The 14,498-nt window shown below is 37.1% G+C and overlaps 5 protein-coding genes across 8 annotated transcripts; 3 read left to right on the plus strand and 2 right to left on the minus strand.

The window, feature by feature from the left end:
- Positions 1-44: 44 nt before the first annotated feature.
- LOC120256617 (molybdopterin synthase catalytic subunit) lies at positions 45-848 on the minus strand. Its single transcript, XM_039264278.1, has one exon. It carries the CDS (start codon positions 797-799, stop codon positions 221-223), a length of 579 nt encoding a protein of 192 aa, XP_039120212.1. The 5' UTR covers positions 800-848; the 3' UTR covers positions 45-220.
- Positions 667-2,559, plus strand: LOC120256618 (UDP-N-acetylglucosamine transferase subunit ALG13 homolog). Of its 2 annotated transcripts, none has more exons than XM_039264279.1 (5): positions 667-802; positions 908-996; positions 1,161-1,352; positions 1,793-1,892; positions 2,081-2,559. In XM_039264279.1, exons 3-5 carry the CDS (start codon positions 1,185-1,187, stop codon positions 2,335-2,337), a joined length of 525 nt encoding a protein of 174 aa, XP_039120213.1. In that variant the 5' UTR covers positions 667-802; positions 908-996; positions 1,161-1,184; the 3' UTR covers positions 2,338-2,559. The 2 variants fall into 2 exon arrangements, with proteins under 2 accessions (XP_039120213.1, XP_039120214.1); XM_039264280.1 differs by having other exon boundaries at positions 1,178-1,352.
- Positions 2,560-2,744: 185 nt separating this feature from the next.
- LOC120256616 (26S proteasome regulatory subunit RPN13) lies at positions 2,745-6,385 on the minus strand. 3 transcript variants are annotated; one of them, XM_039264275.1, is made up of 14 exons: positions 6,265-6,385; positions 5,971-6,019; positions 5,322-5,414; positions 5,137-5,196; positions 4,978-5,016; positions 4,804-4,878; positions 4,632-4,698; positions 4,414-4,504; positions 3,821-3,939; positions 3,709-3,732; positions 3,537-3,631; positions 3,381-3,458; positions 3,237-3,291; positions 2,745-3,154 (listed from the first exon to the last, which is right to left on the minus strand). In XM_039264275.1, the coding sequence occupies exons 2-14, from the start codon at positions 5,992-5,994 to the stop codon at positions 3,006-3,008; spliced, it is 969 nt and encodes a 322-aa protein (XP_039120209.1). In that variant the 5' UTR covers positions 5,995-6,019; positions 6,265-6,385; the 3' UTR covers positions 2,745-3,005. The 3 variants fall into 3 exon arrangements, with proteins under 3 accessions (XP_039120209.1, XP_039120211.1, XP_039120210.1); XM_039264277.1 differs by having other exon boundaries at positions 5,971-6,028; positions 6,265-6,310; XM_039264276.1 differs by lacking the exon at positions 6,265-6,385 and having other exon boundaries at positions 5,971-6,256.
- Positions 6,386-7,106: 721 nt separating this feature from the next.
- LOC120256614 (protein APEM9) lies at positions 7,107-11,340 on the plus strand. Its single transcript, XM_039264273.1, has 7 exons — positions 7,107-7,230; positions 7,635-7,799; positions 9,054-9,131; positions 9,286-9,556; positions 9,954-10,321; positions 10,503-10,628; positions 10,868-11,340. Exons 1-7 carry the CDS (start codon positions 7,139-7,141, stop codon positions 10,869-10,871), a joined length of 1,104 nt encoding a protein of 367 aa, XP_039120207.1. The 5' UTR covers positions 7,107-7,138; the 3' UTR covers positions 10,872-11,340.
- A 442-nt stretch (positions 11,341-11,782) lies between these two features.
- On the plus strand, positions 11,783-14,489 carry LOC120256607 (pollen receptor-like kinase 4). The gene is made up of 2 exons (XM_039264261.1): positions 11,783-12,667; positions 12,744-14,489. Exons 1-2 carry the CDS (start codon positions 11,998-12,000, stop codon positions 14,072-14,074), a joined length of 2,001 nt encoding a protein of 666 aa, XP_039120195.1. The 5' UTR covers positions 11,783-11,997; the 3' UTR covers positions 14,075-14,489.
- Positions 14,490-14,498: the final 9 nt, after the last annotated feature.

Here is a 14,498-nt window from a genome sequence, read left to right on the forward strand (position 1 = left end):
ATTTAATTCGGAACTTATAATTTCCGTAGAATTTTAATTAATCATTTCATCCAGCAGCCATATGTACATTCATTGCAATGAATTATTATATATATATAATGTTCCAATTATAAAAAATTGAAATTCAGGGATTAATATGGATTTCAACTGAGATTAAATACAGGATTAAAAGGTAAAAAAAAAAAAGTAATAAATAACGGATAACTTAGATAGTAAAATTTTATTTAGGCTCTTCTCCCTCCGCTTCCACCCTTACCTTATGCCCGCAGCATCGGGAAACCTTATCGTGCACCTTCGTCTTCATTCCAAACCCTAGCTCCGGCCGCCTCTCCACAAACTCCTTGTTCTCCTTCCAAACCTCGCCGTCGTCGTAGACCTCCTTCTTCCAGATCGGCACCGACGCCTTCACCTCATCAATCACGTACCTGCACGCCTCCATCGCCTCCGCTCGGTGCTCAGCCGAAACCGCCACGAATACGCTCGCCTCCCCAACCCCCACCGTACCCAGCCGGTGCGCCGCAGCCATTCGCCGGACCGCCCACATCTCCCGCGCCGCATCACAGATAACGCGCAGCTGGCGGGAGGCCATCGGCACGTACCCCTCGTAGCGGAGCTCCACCACTCGCTTCCCCTCAAACGTATCGCGCGTCGTGCCCTCGAATGTGGCGATAGCGCCGGCGGCGGGATCCCTCACGAAGTTCACGTATCGCACGATGTCAATCGGGCCATTGGAAGGCTCTAAGACATCGATCAAGGTCTGATCGCCATCGGCTTCCTCTCCGATCACCACCGCCGCCATGAGGTCAGTTTCTAAGCTTTGCTCCGATTGTGGATTGGATTTGGGAGGTGTAGGTCATTGTTGTTTATTTTGGTTTCAAATTGCCCCTGAAATTCTCTTTAATTACAGAAATGGCAACTCTTCGATGAGATTTACCAAACAAACCCTAGTTTTTTCTTAGTATTCAAATACATTCCCATCGTCCCTCTGAGCTCCAGGTTTGCTTCTCTAACCCTAATCTTTGAGCTTGATTAACATTAGTTCCTTGAGAATTTACAATCATAGGATCTCAAAATTCTTTAGTTTTCACTATGATTTCATTCTTGATCGTTGTTGTTCTGAGAATTGCTAGATTGTTATCTATATTTTTGTGGTTGAAAAGGTTGAGGATTGAATCAGGGAGGAAATGGATTCTGGAAAATCGAAAAAGATGGTTTTTGTGACTGTAGGAACAACATGCTTTGATGCTCTTGTCAAGGCTGTTGATTCGCCGCACGTTCGGCATGAACTATGGAGCAAGGGCTACACACATCTTGTTATTCAAATGGGTCGTGGATCGCATTTCCCTTCCAAGGTTTCAACTTTACTCCTTATACATTAGTTCTTGTGCTTGTGCCTTGTTGTATGATGATAAACTAATACTTTGGAATTGCAGAAAATTAGCTTTAGTTGCATATGAGTATGGTCAATTTCAAGTATTACTTGTTGAATTGTTGGTGCATTAGTTCTTATGCTTCTTCCTTGACCGATAGCATGCATATATGTTGTTGAACTAGCTATTTGTTGTTAAGAACTTAGTTCTTGATTCTATGTGTGGCTGAGACCTGTTCAAGTTTGTTGGTCATCAATTACTTTGTGGCTTTGCATAATGAGAACTTATTAGGTTTTCAAGTTTCTTGAAGCCGTGTTAATATTGAATTTTTTTTTCAATTCAAGTTTCAGCCATTAGAAACCTTTAAGTCCTTGTTGCACGCAGACACGAGGAAGAAATAATCTGACACTGGTGGATTACAGTTTTCAGGGGAAGATGGATCTCTTGCTGTGGATTACTTCACTTTCTCACCAAGCATTGCAGACTACTTAAAATCAGCATCTCTTATCATTAGTCACGCAGGTGAAGTTTAACATTCTCTTAAAACCACTCTTGATATTGAATTCTGAGTATGAAATCATCTCAGTTTGGTCCAAATACAAGCCAAACCATAAATTGCAGCAACTTGATTTACCTCTTATCCAAGCTTTCTTTCAATCGGATTATTTTCTTGATTAGTTTCAATGAAATCAAATAGCTTTGTTTCACAGGATCAGGGAGCATATTTGAGACGCTTCGTTTAGGCAAACCGCTAATAGTTGTCGTAAATGAGGACTTGATGGACAACCATCAGAGGGAGCTAGCAGAGGAATTGGCAGACAAGAAGCACCTCTTTTGTGCCAGCCCTCAAACGCTTCATCAGATCATCAATGGCATGGACCTGGACTCACTGGTTCCATACCCCCCGGGAGATTCAGTTCCTGTTGCTAAGCTAATCAATAGGTTCTTCGGCTTCCCGGATAATTAACTGTTATTTCTCCAATCTTCTGCTCATATGGTATGCCAATTTTTTAAACCAATCAGTGCTGCTGGTTCAGCAAATGACTATTGATTCAAGAGTGCAAGCTTTGCAGATTTATTATAAGCTTCTTTGAGAAATTGAGAGTTCACTTTTAACAAATTGCAGTGAGCGTTTGTATGGCTACTGTTAGCAAACATCAATTCAATTTTGTGACATTATTTGCTATTACTTTCAAGCATTTTCATGAGCTTATCTACAAATTAATGTTTTACAATTTTCATCTATACATGTTTACTAGTTTTAACTGAAACTGTAAATACAGCAAGGGGATATACGTACAATGTAAAGGTGTTGCAAGCAAGCACATTTGAAACAAATTATGGCCAGAATGAATTTGGTAAAAAAAAGGCCGGTACAACCAAAACTAAGACTCCAAGACTGAGCATTTGATGTGCCAAGACAAACAAACATGCAAATTAAATTCTGTCATTTTCAGCCATGGAAACAAATACTATAACACACCAGAGAAGACTAATGAATAGAAAATAGTGAATAGTTCTTGATCAATTCTGTGACAGATTGTTTCAATTCCACTTTTCCATTTCACTTCTTACTAACTCCACCAGCTCAAATTTTACCCAGCAACCTAAATTTTCCAATAGTTGCCAAAAGCATCAACTTTCATCCATCGCGTCCCCACCGCCGTGTCTCCGAGATTCAGGATCATTATTCTCTCCTTGCCTAGACTCACCTCCTCCAGATTCTGACGTTTTCGCCACTGAATCTTCCAAGGCCTCGAGAAAGGATAGCACCGAAAACTTATCTGCAAGACCACCAATTTTAGTTTTATCAAAACAAGAATTAAGCATCTACCCATCAAATATGAGTACATGGGTATGACTTACATTTACTTGGATCAATTCCAAACTGTGACAAGTCTATCTGTCCTGTTCGGAGCACCTATTGAAGAAAAAAGAGAATAAAATGAAAGAGAACAAACTTTGGAGAAAATATCTTCTTAAGAGTGTAAAGTAGAAGGCGACACACACGTGAGAAAATGAGTCCACTTGTTGCCTAAATGGCGGGCTTTGTAAAAGTTCCATGAGATCGTCAGTTGACCATGAGCCCTGTAATGATAAACTAAAATTAGTGTACGCAGAAATTTGAGTCTTGTATTCCTCCTTAACAAAGGGCAGGTACCCTACCTCAGGCAGGTATGCCGCCAATGTTTGTTCCAGTGGCAGAGTCTCAATTAAGGGCATCACCAGATCAGGTTTCAATATATCTCCTAATCCTATCCCTGTCCAAAAATAATTTATTAGATCTGCATTTTGGAAAATGAAGGTACAATCCACCAGATTTGTCGAGGAAACTTACCTCCATCTGGATCTTCGACAACAGCTGGCAAAAGAAGTTATAAGAAGATAGCGCATGAGGCTCAGGAAATTACAAAATAAGAAGAAAAGATGTGAAGCATTAAACACGATACCTGCTGGCTGAATGCTTCTCAATATTCTTTGCAGATCTGCCAATTGCACAGGCCCTGCTGAAGAAGTAACCTCACCAGCCAATTCAGTACCCATGCTTTGATCCACCAAGTTTCCAGCTCTGGGCAAGTGCATGGCAAAAAAATCAAAAGCTTATACTGAAGTTCCATAACAATTGCTAGTAGATACCAAGGAAAAATATAAAATAAAGGGATCCAAGAAATCCAAACCGACGCCTGTTAGAAATTATATACATATATTAGTCATTACAACCAAAAAATTCAGAAGAATAATGATGGCCTTGAACCTTTTTAAACACTACATATAGTTCTTATGGTTGTCAATTGAAAAGGGATCCCGAAATACAGAACATCAACATGTAGTTTCTATGATCGCAAAGAAGCACCCTTGTTATAAATGGAATCTTTGATGACAAAAATTGAACAGATACATCTTCCATGGAAGGCTGACAGCAAACTAAGAAAACAATTTTACAGTCAGAAATCCTCCTTTTCGGTGAACTAAGTTATAAAGCCTGATCAAAAGTCCCTTGTAGCACACTGATGCCAGTAGAGTCATAACTTAGTTGGCATACCTAGAAGAAAGATCATCTTCTCCAGTCTCTTCCGACATCTCAGACATTTGAAGATGAGTTGAAGCTTCAGCATTATCTTCACCAAGCATATCTGAAGGGGCACCATGAAGCTATTGGATTTAAGAAAATGCTTCATAATGTTCAATATTATAAATGGCGCTCAAAAAAGAAGAAGAAGAAAAAAAATCCTATATTATGCCGGAAAGTTTCTTTTGTACCTATAGGTCGATTGATACAGGAATTGACCGAGCTACATATTTGTGAGTCTCCATCTGATTTGGGTTCCTAAAGGAATTGACAGAACAAAAGTATAGAGCCAAAAAATAACTTCATTTAGATAACAGCACAAGCCACAAAAATAAGAATGTATGGACATTCAACTAAGCAAACCTGCATCCAAAAGAAGAATTTCCTATTATCTGTGCTAAACTTCAAGACGTATACTCTTTCAGAAGATTGTGAGACCTGGATAAGGCAAAACAAGCATAAAATTCCACATGAAATCATACAAAGAAAAATAAGTAAAACATAATACCAAAACTTACTAACTATAACAAGGGATACCTTCTCAAAGATAGCTTCATCAGGAAAAATGATTTGATCCTGTCAAAACAGTAAAGGGAAAACATAAGGACGCTTTTGAAGGTGGAGCAATGATGAAAATAAAAAAATGAGCATAATAGAGAAGGGTCTAGCATATCTTAAAAGCACAAAAAAGGATACCTCCTCCACTTTATTCAGGCCCCGATCAAACCATTGGAAATGAGTTAATCCTTCATCACCCTAAATCATAAAAGTGCAATAAAAGTTACCATTGTCTCAACAACGAGTTGAAAAAGTAAGAACACAGCAACAATTTCCCTAAGATAATACTTGAACACAAAATTAACCTCCAACGCAAGACATACCTTCCCTATGCGAACAAGACCTTTGCGGGTATCTGGAGTCACACGTGTCCCCTCAATATTCATTTTTCCTGCCCGAAATTCAACCATGACTTCCTAGTAACACAAACAACAAGACAATTAACACGAAATATCAGATAAAAATAGTTCTAAAGAAATACACCAACTTCAATCTCATCTAAAAGGAAATTGATACAGACACAAACAGACAATAATAAATAAAAAAAAACATATATATGTTGCTCCTGTCAGGAGCAATATGCAATTATTTGACAAGAGCTTTCTTAATAGAAAATGAATAAGATTTGGCTATAAATAGATCCTTTTAACTCTAGTCAAATCCTTTTGGCACCTCAACAGCAAAAAGAACTTTTAACAAGAACAACAATACAAGGAAGAAAGAAACTACTCAGGAACAGGATGCATCAATATGCACATAAAAAATATTAGTTCTTGAAGGTAGTTTACTGCCATAAAACACTAAAAGTTCATCATATACCAATATCTAAAAATACAGAACAATAGATGATGCAGAAGAGAAATTCATTCTTCAAAACAAATTTATCTCATTCATCACTTTAACCCAACATCTACCTGTAAAATTACTAAAATAATTGCATAAAATTCATCAACACAAAGGCCCCATATTTACCTGTAACGGCGCATGGTCATCCATAGCAGGCAATCAAGCAGCTCCAAACCTAAAATTTTTATAAAAACCAAAAGAAAAGAAAAATTCAAGAACTTGTGACAACAACACTCCGCAAAGAGAATCAACCAAACTTCCTAAAAATATTAGAAAATCAAAAATTAAAAAACAAATAACTAGGATGAAAAAACAATCGGAAGGGAGGGAAGAAGACAGCTAAAGATCTCTGCTTTGCAAGTAAATCGACAAATTTTCGGAGAAATAGACTAAAGATAAAGCAAGAGATGAATTCCAAACCTTGATGGATCAGAACTAGGGTTTTGATATGTATTTGTTCAGATGAACTTTTGGGAAGAGTCTATTGAGATGTTGGGAAATTAAAAAATTATTAAAAAAATATATCATAAATTGAAATTACACGAATACCCTCTACTCTCACTAGACATCCACCTTCTAGAATTGGGCTGGGCGCATCAAAGCCCATGTTTCTTTGGAGACTTATATTATTGCTAATTAATTAAAACTAATTGGCCCTCATGATAAACTTCAAGGAAAAGCCAAACATTCAAAGTTATCCTATTAATAATAATAATAATAATAATAATAATAGCAAAATATTTATCTTTAAATAGGAAAAAAATTTAACCTTTAAATATATATATATATTTTAGTAGTAATTAAGGCCAAATTAGATAACTTAATATAGAATTTTTCATCTATAAAATTATTTATAACATAATTTTTAAAATAAAATATAAATCTACTAACAACTCTTTAATTCATCGATTTTGGATCCTCTGTATAAAATATTTGTGTTCTGCTGAGAAAATGGGTTCAAATTTCAACTCATGTAGAGTAAGGGTTTAGATGTATTAAAAGATTAACTTCTTATCTAAATTTCATAAGAATAAATAAATAAATAAAATTGAAATTGAGACAATTTAGTGAATTTTGAGTAATTTTGAGTCTCTAAGTAGTTGAGCTGATTTATTTTTTTTTTTATTTTGAATTTGAAAAAATATATATAAACCATCGGATGATGATCCAACGGCTTAGATTTAAAATGTCTATAGATTTCAAATCTCGGGACTTACTTAAATGATGTTTTCCTGTATATTATATTATTTACAGGGGAATGCTCGAAAAAAAAATCCCTATAAAGGTTACCACAATGCATCGAATTTGGGAACGGCGCGAGAGAGGAGAGATGGATTCCCTCCATTCTGAGACTGCTGTCTGGGAACAGATCGATGCTTCGGAAAGGTAATACCTGAATCATCATCATCTCCCCTCTTCAATCCCTACTTCTAGATTTGATTTCCATGTTTTCTGAGGTGTTACACCAATCAAGCATAGCCGGAACGGGCTTTTCTTGCTCTTTTGATTCCAATTTTTAGTATTTTCAATGCGTCTAGTGGTATAGTGGAAATTTGTCATTAAAAGTACCCTATTTTTGTTCAATTGATGTAATTTGTTAACCAGATGAATAAATAACTATGAGATTGTGGCTAAATGAGACATTTTTCATGCTTTTTGTATATTTATTGACCTAATTTTGTCGCTGTTTTACTTGTTACCTAGTTGTGGAGTTTCTTTTTTTTTTTTCTCCATCTCCTATGGTCGACCGCGATTATGATGCTTTACCTGAAATTTTTTCTTCAATTCAGCTCTTTGCTCAATTGTACGTTTGAGGAGGCAGCATCCTTGGCTTCTTCTGTCATTCAGCATATTTGTACAGAAACATTTGCAGTTACAGTAGATGAGGTTCACTTGGCTGATATGAAGGAATCAGCTGGTATGGTGTTTGTCCAGTCGCTGAAAGAGTTGGGAAGGTATTGTTATTATGTTGTTCTAACTTCTAACTTCTAAGTATGATTGTTCTGGTATGCATAATTTGAGTACTGAATGTCATCGTAATAGTTGCTTCATTCATTTATTATGCTTGGCTTTATTGACTGAATGTTTTCAAGTTATTGCTTTTGAATGAATTTACTATTAGACATAGGTGGATTTGAAATTGGTTATCTAGGACTTGTTTTTTGTGAACCATGGCCAAGCATTGGACGATTGATCACAATTCAGTTGATGGCATGAGTACTTCTCAAGATATAAATGCCATTGTGATTTTAACATGTCAGATATATTTGGTTTTGTGTAACACAAGTGTTTATATGGGCCTTAATAAGATAAGTAGTTAATTTGAGAGAAATTTTAAAGATGTAAACTTAGTAGAATATGTATTTCAGAACAAAACATATGTATAGTGTATGAATGATTTAGTCCTTGAGAAGAAAGATGTCATCTTGCACATTGCTAGTGCTGCTTCTATTATTAATCTTTGTGGGTATTAAAGCTAAACAAATGACAAAGGCTTGTAGTGGGTATTAAAGCATTTGAATACAATATTGAATGTTGACATCATTTGAAGACTTTCTTTCTGGGCTGGACTAAAGAATAAAATAAGGATGAAAATTAACTTCTGAAAGTAATTAAGATGGTCATCGATAAGTAATGAGCAATTACAATAGAAATTTTCTACTCCCAAGGGTGATGCACAGTTGCACGAATTAATTTGCAATAGCCGCTCTTCCATGTTTTGCAAGCTGATATAAAGAGGACTGGAATGATTGCATTTATTAGTCAGAAGGATCTCATTACTGAGCCTGAACACATGGATCTTTCTCTTATGTATATTGCAACTTGTTTCTTGTGAGGGAAAGGTGACATTTGAATTTGCAAGAGCCACACTTCTATGCTTTGCCAGCTGATAGACTTGAATTGTGGAATGCTTGGATTCATTTGAAAGAAGGATGTTATAGCCACACTTCCAAACACTTGGATGCTTCTGTAGATCTCTAATGATACAATGACTTGTCTCTTGGGATGAAAAGTTAATCTATTTCTCTCAGCATCTACAACAGACACATCAAACTATGTACATATGCCATCCAAGTTGCAGCATATAAGTTCACTTAGTACACTGACATAATTTTGGTTACTTGTACCTTAATTTAGAATCTGTGTGTTTATTTAGGTACTATGAGCCCAAGCCCTTTGATATTTTGCTTTATCTCGGTGAAATGCAGGACCTTGGAGATTTTTACTGAGCTTCAAAAGTTGTTTGGTTCTTTGGCTGCGGTTCCTGCTGAAGTGTTCCTAACGGGGTATGCTTAGTCTACTGCTGCGTAGCATACATGTACTTTAGGTCCTTTTTAATTGAGCTGTATATTAAAATATCAATTCCTTTCTCTTTTCTTAGTATGTTGTGCCACAAAACACCATGTGATGCAGATTTTTAAATTTGTGATGCCTTGGCAGGGCTAGCATGCAAATATCTGAAGGATATGCAACAAAACTTAAGGCAGATTTTGAACTGTTTCTTGCTGAGTGGAAGTATTTGGATGACAAGGTATATGTTTCAGCTCAGAGCTCTTCTGAGATACACATCCAAAATTACGTGATCAGTGCAGAGAAGTACATGGAGATGGCAGAGTTTTATGCTGTCACCGTCCTTGGGATTGTCTTATGCAGTCCAGACCTTGCCATTTCATGGATTGAGAGAGCAGAATTACCTGAAGAGAAGCGTCAGGTAAACTAATCATTAAAGGAAAATACTGTCAGATAGATAACTTGTTACCCAATGATGAAGCTGGTTGCATGAGTCATGATACTTCTCTTGCATCTTGCATCTTTTTAATCAAAAGGGGCTATGAAGTTAACCATATCATTTTATGCTAGTTTCCGCTGGGAGCAATAGGTTGCATGAACTGTTTCTCATGATTCATTCCGTTTGTGTATAGTTAACGAATAATGAATAATGATTGAAGTCAGTTTAATTCTCAGTTTTATTCCATACATGAATTTGAAAACATGGATTATGATTTCTCTCTCATAGACTAAGATATACTACACTGAGCATGCTGAATTCTCATTAGTGAATTTTACCTTTTAATTGATGCATTCCAATTCTCCTCTGGTATCTGCAGGAAATTATCATGAGAGTGCGCCCACTGTGCTATGTTAAAAAAAGCTTGATCTCATCTATGGCTCAAAGAACTAATAGATCTTGTGATTTATCTAGTTGTAGCACTGACTCAACATTATTAGGCCATGAAAATCCACAAGGAAGCCAACCAAATGGAGACAAGATTAATCAAGATGCTTTAAAATCCATCCGCCCAAAAACTAAGCTTATTTCACGACGCCTTGGCCCATGCCTCTGGTGGTTCCGTACAGTGCGTTTGAAGTTTGGCGGCGTATCCATCATACTGCCCAGTGGAAGGACCGTGATCTTAGGCCTGTTGACCTTCTTTGCATACTCTATTCTCAAGAATAGAAGAGCAGCTTTTAAGAGGTCAAATTTTAAGTATTATGAATTTTAGACTGCATTAGTTTATCAATATGGTTGAATTTTTTTTTCCTTGGGCATGCATTAGTGATGTATTTTCATAATTAGAAGTTGCAACACATGGTTCATATGATAAAGCAAACTATGTCTTCTCATATAAAAAGGGTTCATGCTTTAAATTTGACAGGATGGCTACTCAACAAGCGTCGTCCATATGGAGAATTCTGAGTGATGCGCTGCAGCTTGTGTTCTCATTCCAGGTCAATCCTTTGGCGGCAGTTCAGCCAACACCGACTGCATCACTCGGGCGCAGGTAATGAATTCATATTTTCCCAGTGAGAGGTTAGGAAGAAACACAGGATCGCATTGTTATGGATGAATGTGTGTTCTCTTTCATTTTCTTTCTTTATTTTTTTCTCCATAATGTGTGTTCTCTTTCATTTTCTTTCTTTATTTTTTTCTCCATGTGTCACAGAAGAAAAACACTGGATTGTTTAAATTACAGTGTTTTTTCATGGCCTGCCTAATAAATGCTATTGCTATTGTTTGCAGATAAACAAGTTGTTCGATGTCCGAAAATTGAATAGATTGCAGATTTCAACTTGATGCTTGGTCAGGATGTTTGTGTGAATAAAATTTCAGGAAATCCAGGTCATAACTAATGAAGATTCTTTTAAAATGAATTAATTAGGTGTCAAACTACTCTGAGACTCTCTGGCATTCAACCACATGGAATTCAGAGACAACAGCAAAATTTCTATCTCTGCCCAGGAGCCGTTAGGGGGAAAAAAAGATCATTTAACAACAGCTTAGTGATATTTGCAAGTGGATTAGTCCATTACCTATTGATTTTGATGTAGTTATCTACTTGAGAAGATATTTTCAAGAACCGCATTTCTATTGTGAGAATGCTTTAGAATGGATTTATACTTCCTTTGTAAATTAGGAAAGTAGATTTAATGGAAAAAAATTTGAAAATTTATTAATCCTTTAGATATCCAAGAGAAAAGGATGGACACACTTAAAAATCTAAGTAGATCTTGATATATATATATATATATATTATTCTTTCTATTTACCGAGCTTATTTGTGTATAATCTAAGGGAATTTCATGTGCATGAGTGCCACATGGCATTGTTTCTGAGAAGTAAAACATAAATAAAACAAACATCTACATACTGGGATCCAGTTTTCATGCAATGACATCATTAAATCAACCTGTTCCAACAAAAAAACATTAATATATACGCACAAACATATATCAATAGGAGCCGGCCTGCATCTCTGCTCAAACAAAACAATGTCAACCTATAACACCATTTCATTGTCAAATTAACATGCATACCAGTAGCCAAAAATCATATTTACTTATGTGCACCTATAGATAATTATTACGTGCTTATGCATTTATTTGATCACAAATTTACTTGCAAGTTAAAAAAAAAAGGACAAGATCAGAACTCCTAATATAACCATCAAAATAAATAAGTCTTTTATAAGATCTTGTGAGCGGATATGGACTAATAAGTCTTTTTACCTGTGCAGACAACAAATATGACTTTTTTAAAAGCATATTATTAGCAAGCGCCCTCTTTTATAAGGGCGGGCATGGAAGCAATTTTCTCTTGAGAGTACTAAATAAACACCATCTCCTATACCACACCATCTCAACCCACAAACCATGAACTCAACTCCACTCCTCCAGCTCCGCCCAACCACCTTCTTGTTCTTCTTCTTCATAACTTTATCTGTCCAATTATCAAGCTCAGCAGACACTAACATTCTCCTCAGCTTTAAAAACACAATCACGGACAACAACAGAGCTCTGCAAAACTGGGTAACAGGGTCCAACCCTTGCACTGGCAACAAAACAAACTGGACCGGAATAATATGTGGTGAGGACAACACCATCCTTGGCTTAAAGTTTGAAAACATGAATCTTTCCGGCAGCCTGAGCCTGGAGAACCTCTCAAGCTTGCCCCGCCTCCGAACATTAAGCTTCAAGAACAATAATTTTAATGGCGAGATGCCGAGCATTCGTCGTCTCAGAGGACTCCGGTCAATATACTTATCAATGAACAAGTTCTCCGGTGAACTTCCAAAGAATGCTTTTGAAGGGATGGGAGGGTTGAGAAGGGTGCACCTATGGATGAACCAGTTCAATGGGTCAATTCCAGAGTCTCTAACTAGTTTGCAGAGGCTGGTGGAACTGAGATTGGATGATAACCAGTTTGATGGTGGCTTGCCGGAGCTTCGGCAGCCAGGGTTGGTGCTGGTGAATGTATCTAATAACAACCTCAGTGGAGAGATTCCTAGTTCTCTCAGCAGTTTTGATCCTAGTTTATTCACAGGTAGTTACTAATATTCTGATACTATAAAACTTAGGCTCTCATACCATAAAGTATGGATACTGACATGTCTAATGTATATGTTCAGGTAACAAGGATCTATGTGGAGCACCCTTAACGGTGCAATGCACAAAGGAGAAGGTATCAAAGAAACTATCAGCACCACTAGTCCTTTCACTTGCGGTTGTTGTCATTGCTGTTGTTTTAGCAATTGCCAGTGTGAACATCGCCACCCAGCACCACCGGAAAGACAAGAAAGAGAAATTAATTGTGGCTAGAGAAATTCCATCACCAGCAAAGCAGGAGGATTCTTCTCAGAGCATTAACTTTTCATATGCCAATAACAGTGATGAGTATGAAGAAAGGAATTTAGCACAAGAGCAAGGGAAACTAATGTTTGTGAGGGAGGAAAGGGAGAGGTTTGAGATTGAGGATTTGCTCAAAGCTTCAGCACAGGTTTTAGGGAGGGGAGGCTTATACTCATTAGGTTCATCCTACAAAGCCATAATTACGAATGGGCCATGCATGGTAGTCAAGAGGTTCAGGAACATGAACCAAGTTCACAAAGATGAATTCTATGAACACATGAACAACTTGGGAAAGTTGTCTCACCCTAACCTTCTACCATATATAGCCTACTATTACAGGAAAAAAGAGAAGTTATTCATAACTCACTACATCCCTAATGGAAGCCTGGCCAAACTCCTTCATAACAACAACACAATGCTGAACTGGAGCACAAGATTAAAGATAGTGAAAGGAGTGACATGGGCATTGGCTTACCTCCATGAAACTCAACATATGAAGAAGGTAACCATTCCACACGGGCACCTGAAGTCTTCAAATGTGCTTCTTGATGAATCCTTTGAGCCACTCCTCACTGACTACGGGCTTGAGCCTGTGATCAGCCAGACACAAGAATTGCAGGGAATGGTGGTTTACAAGTCCCCGGAGTTTCTGCAGTATGGGAGGGCAAACAAGAACAGTGATGTTTGGAGCCTGGGGATACTGATACTTGAATTGCTAACAGGTAAGTCACCTGGAAATTATGAAAGAAGAGGGAAAGGAGAGGATACTAATCTTGTGAGCTGGGTTAAGTCAGTAGTAAGTGAAGAGTGGACAGGAGAAGTGTTTGATGGGAAGATGATGAGGACTAGGAACAGTGAAGGGGATATGTTGAAATTATTGCAAATTGGATTAGGGTGCTGCGAATGCAATCTGGAGAAGAGATGGGATCTAAAGAGAGCAGTGACAGATATAATGGGGTTGAAGAATAAAGATAACAATGAAGATGACAGCTCATTTTTTCTCAGTGATGCAGGAGGAGAGGGGTATTACTATTCTTCTACAGCAATGACTGATGATGACTTCTCTTTCACTCCTAATAACCTGGGACCTGGCTATCATTAACCCATCTATGGATTTATCTATGAGTATGACAGAATTCTAGGTTTTGTTGTGTTTGTGAGCATGATAATAATGTCAAATGAAGCATCTGTATGTTCTAAGAATTGCTTATCCTTCTATTGAGTGTCTTGGAATGCTTGTAGTTTGGCCAAAAACTAGTTTAGTTTCTCAAATTCCAGTTTTCAATCTTAATACAGTCCATGACAAACAGGGGATGCAAAAGTGTATTTTCCCAATCATTCAATACAATCTAAACAACAATGTATTTTTACCTTACTACCAGAGTTAGATCTCATAGAATAAATTAGTATAACAAAGTATTTTGAGCATAAAGGCATCAACTCTATAGGAAAAACTGGAGAAAAAGTACCTAGATAGAATCCTCATCACTAAGAAGCATACTATCCATTTCTCAAAGACCACTCTT

The sequence above is a fragment of the Dioscorea cayenensis genome, unplaced genomic scaffold (genome assembly GCF_009730915.1).
Source record: "Dioscorea cayenensis subsp. rotundata cultivar TDr96_F1 unplaced genomic scaffold, TDr96_F1_v2_PseudoChromosome.rev07_lg8_w22 25.fasta BLBR01001548.1, whole genome shotgun sequence".
NCBI classification, from domain to species: Eukaryota; Viridiplantae; Streptophyta; class Magnoliopsida; order Dioscoreales; family Dioscoreaceae; genus Dioscorea; species Dioscorea cayenensis.

What these genes read in the sequence shown, in the direction of transcription:
- LOC120256614 (XM_039264273.1), top strand. Translation starts at nt 7,139, where the DNA reads ATGCATCGAATTTGGGAACGGCGCGAGAGAGGAGAGATGGATTCCCTC. An exon ending in CAGATCGATGCTTCGGAAAG is followed by an intron (nt 7,231 to 7,634) that starts GTAATACCTGAA and finishes TCTTCAATTCAG; the next exon opens with CTCTTTGCTCAATTGTACGT. An exon ending in TACCTGAAGAGAAGCGTCAG is followed by an intron (nt 9,557 to 9,953) that starts GTAAACTAATCA and finishes TGGTATCTGCAG; the next exon opens with GAAATTATCATGAGAGTGCG.
- LOC120256616 (XM_039264275.1), bottom strand. Translation starts at nt 5,994, where the DNA reads ATGGATGACCATGCGCCGTTACAG. An exon ending in GAAGATGATCTTTCTTCTAG is followed by an intron (nt 3,940 to 4,413) that starts GTATGCCAACTA and finishes GCACTTGCCCAG; the next exon opens with AGCTGGAAACTTGGTGGATC. An exon ending in TGTCGAAGATCCAGATGGAG is followed by an intron (nt 3,632 to 3,708) that starts GTAAGTTTCCTC and finishes ATTTTTGGACAG; the next exon opens with GGATAGGATTAGGAGATATA.
- LOC120256617 (XM_039264278.1), bottom strand. Translation starts at nt 799, where the DNA reads ATGGCGGCGGTGGTGATCGGAGAGGAAGCCGATGGCGATCAGACCTTG.
- LOC120256607 (XM_039264261.1), top strand. Translation starts at nt 11,998, where the DNA reads ATGAACTCAACTCCACTCCTCCAGCTCCGCCCAACCACCTTCTTGTTC. An exon ending in TGATCCTAGTTTATTCACAG is followed by an intron (nt 12,668 to 12,743) that starts GTAGTTACTAAT and finishes ATGTCTAATGTA; the next exon opens with TATGTTCAGGTAACAAGGAT.
- LOC120256618 (XM_039264279.1), top strand. Translation starts at nt 1,185, where the DNA reads ATGGATTCTGGAAAATCGAAAAAGATGGTTTTTGTGACTGTAGGAACA. An exon ending in GATCGCATTTCCCTTCCAAG is followed by an intron (nt 1,353 to 1,792) that starts GTTTCAACTTTA and finishes GGTGGATTACAG; the next exon opens with TTTTCAGGGGAAGATGGATC. An exon ending in TCTTATCATTAGTCACGCAG is followed by an intron (nt 1,893 to 2,080) that starts GTGAAGTTTAAC and finishes TTTGTTTCACAG; the next exon opens with GATCAGGGAGCATATTTGAG.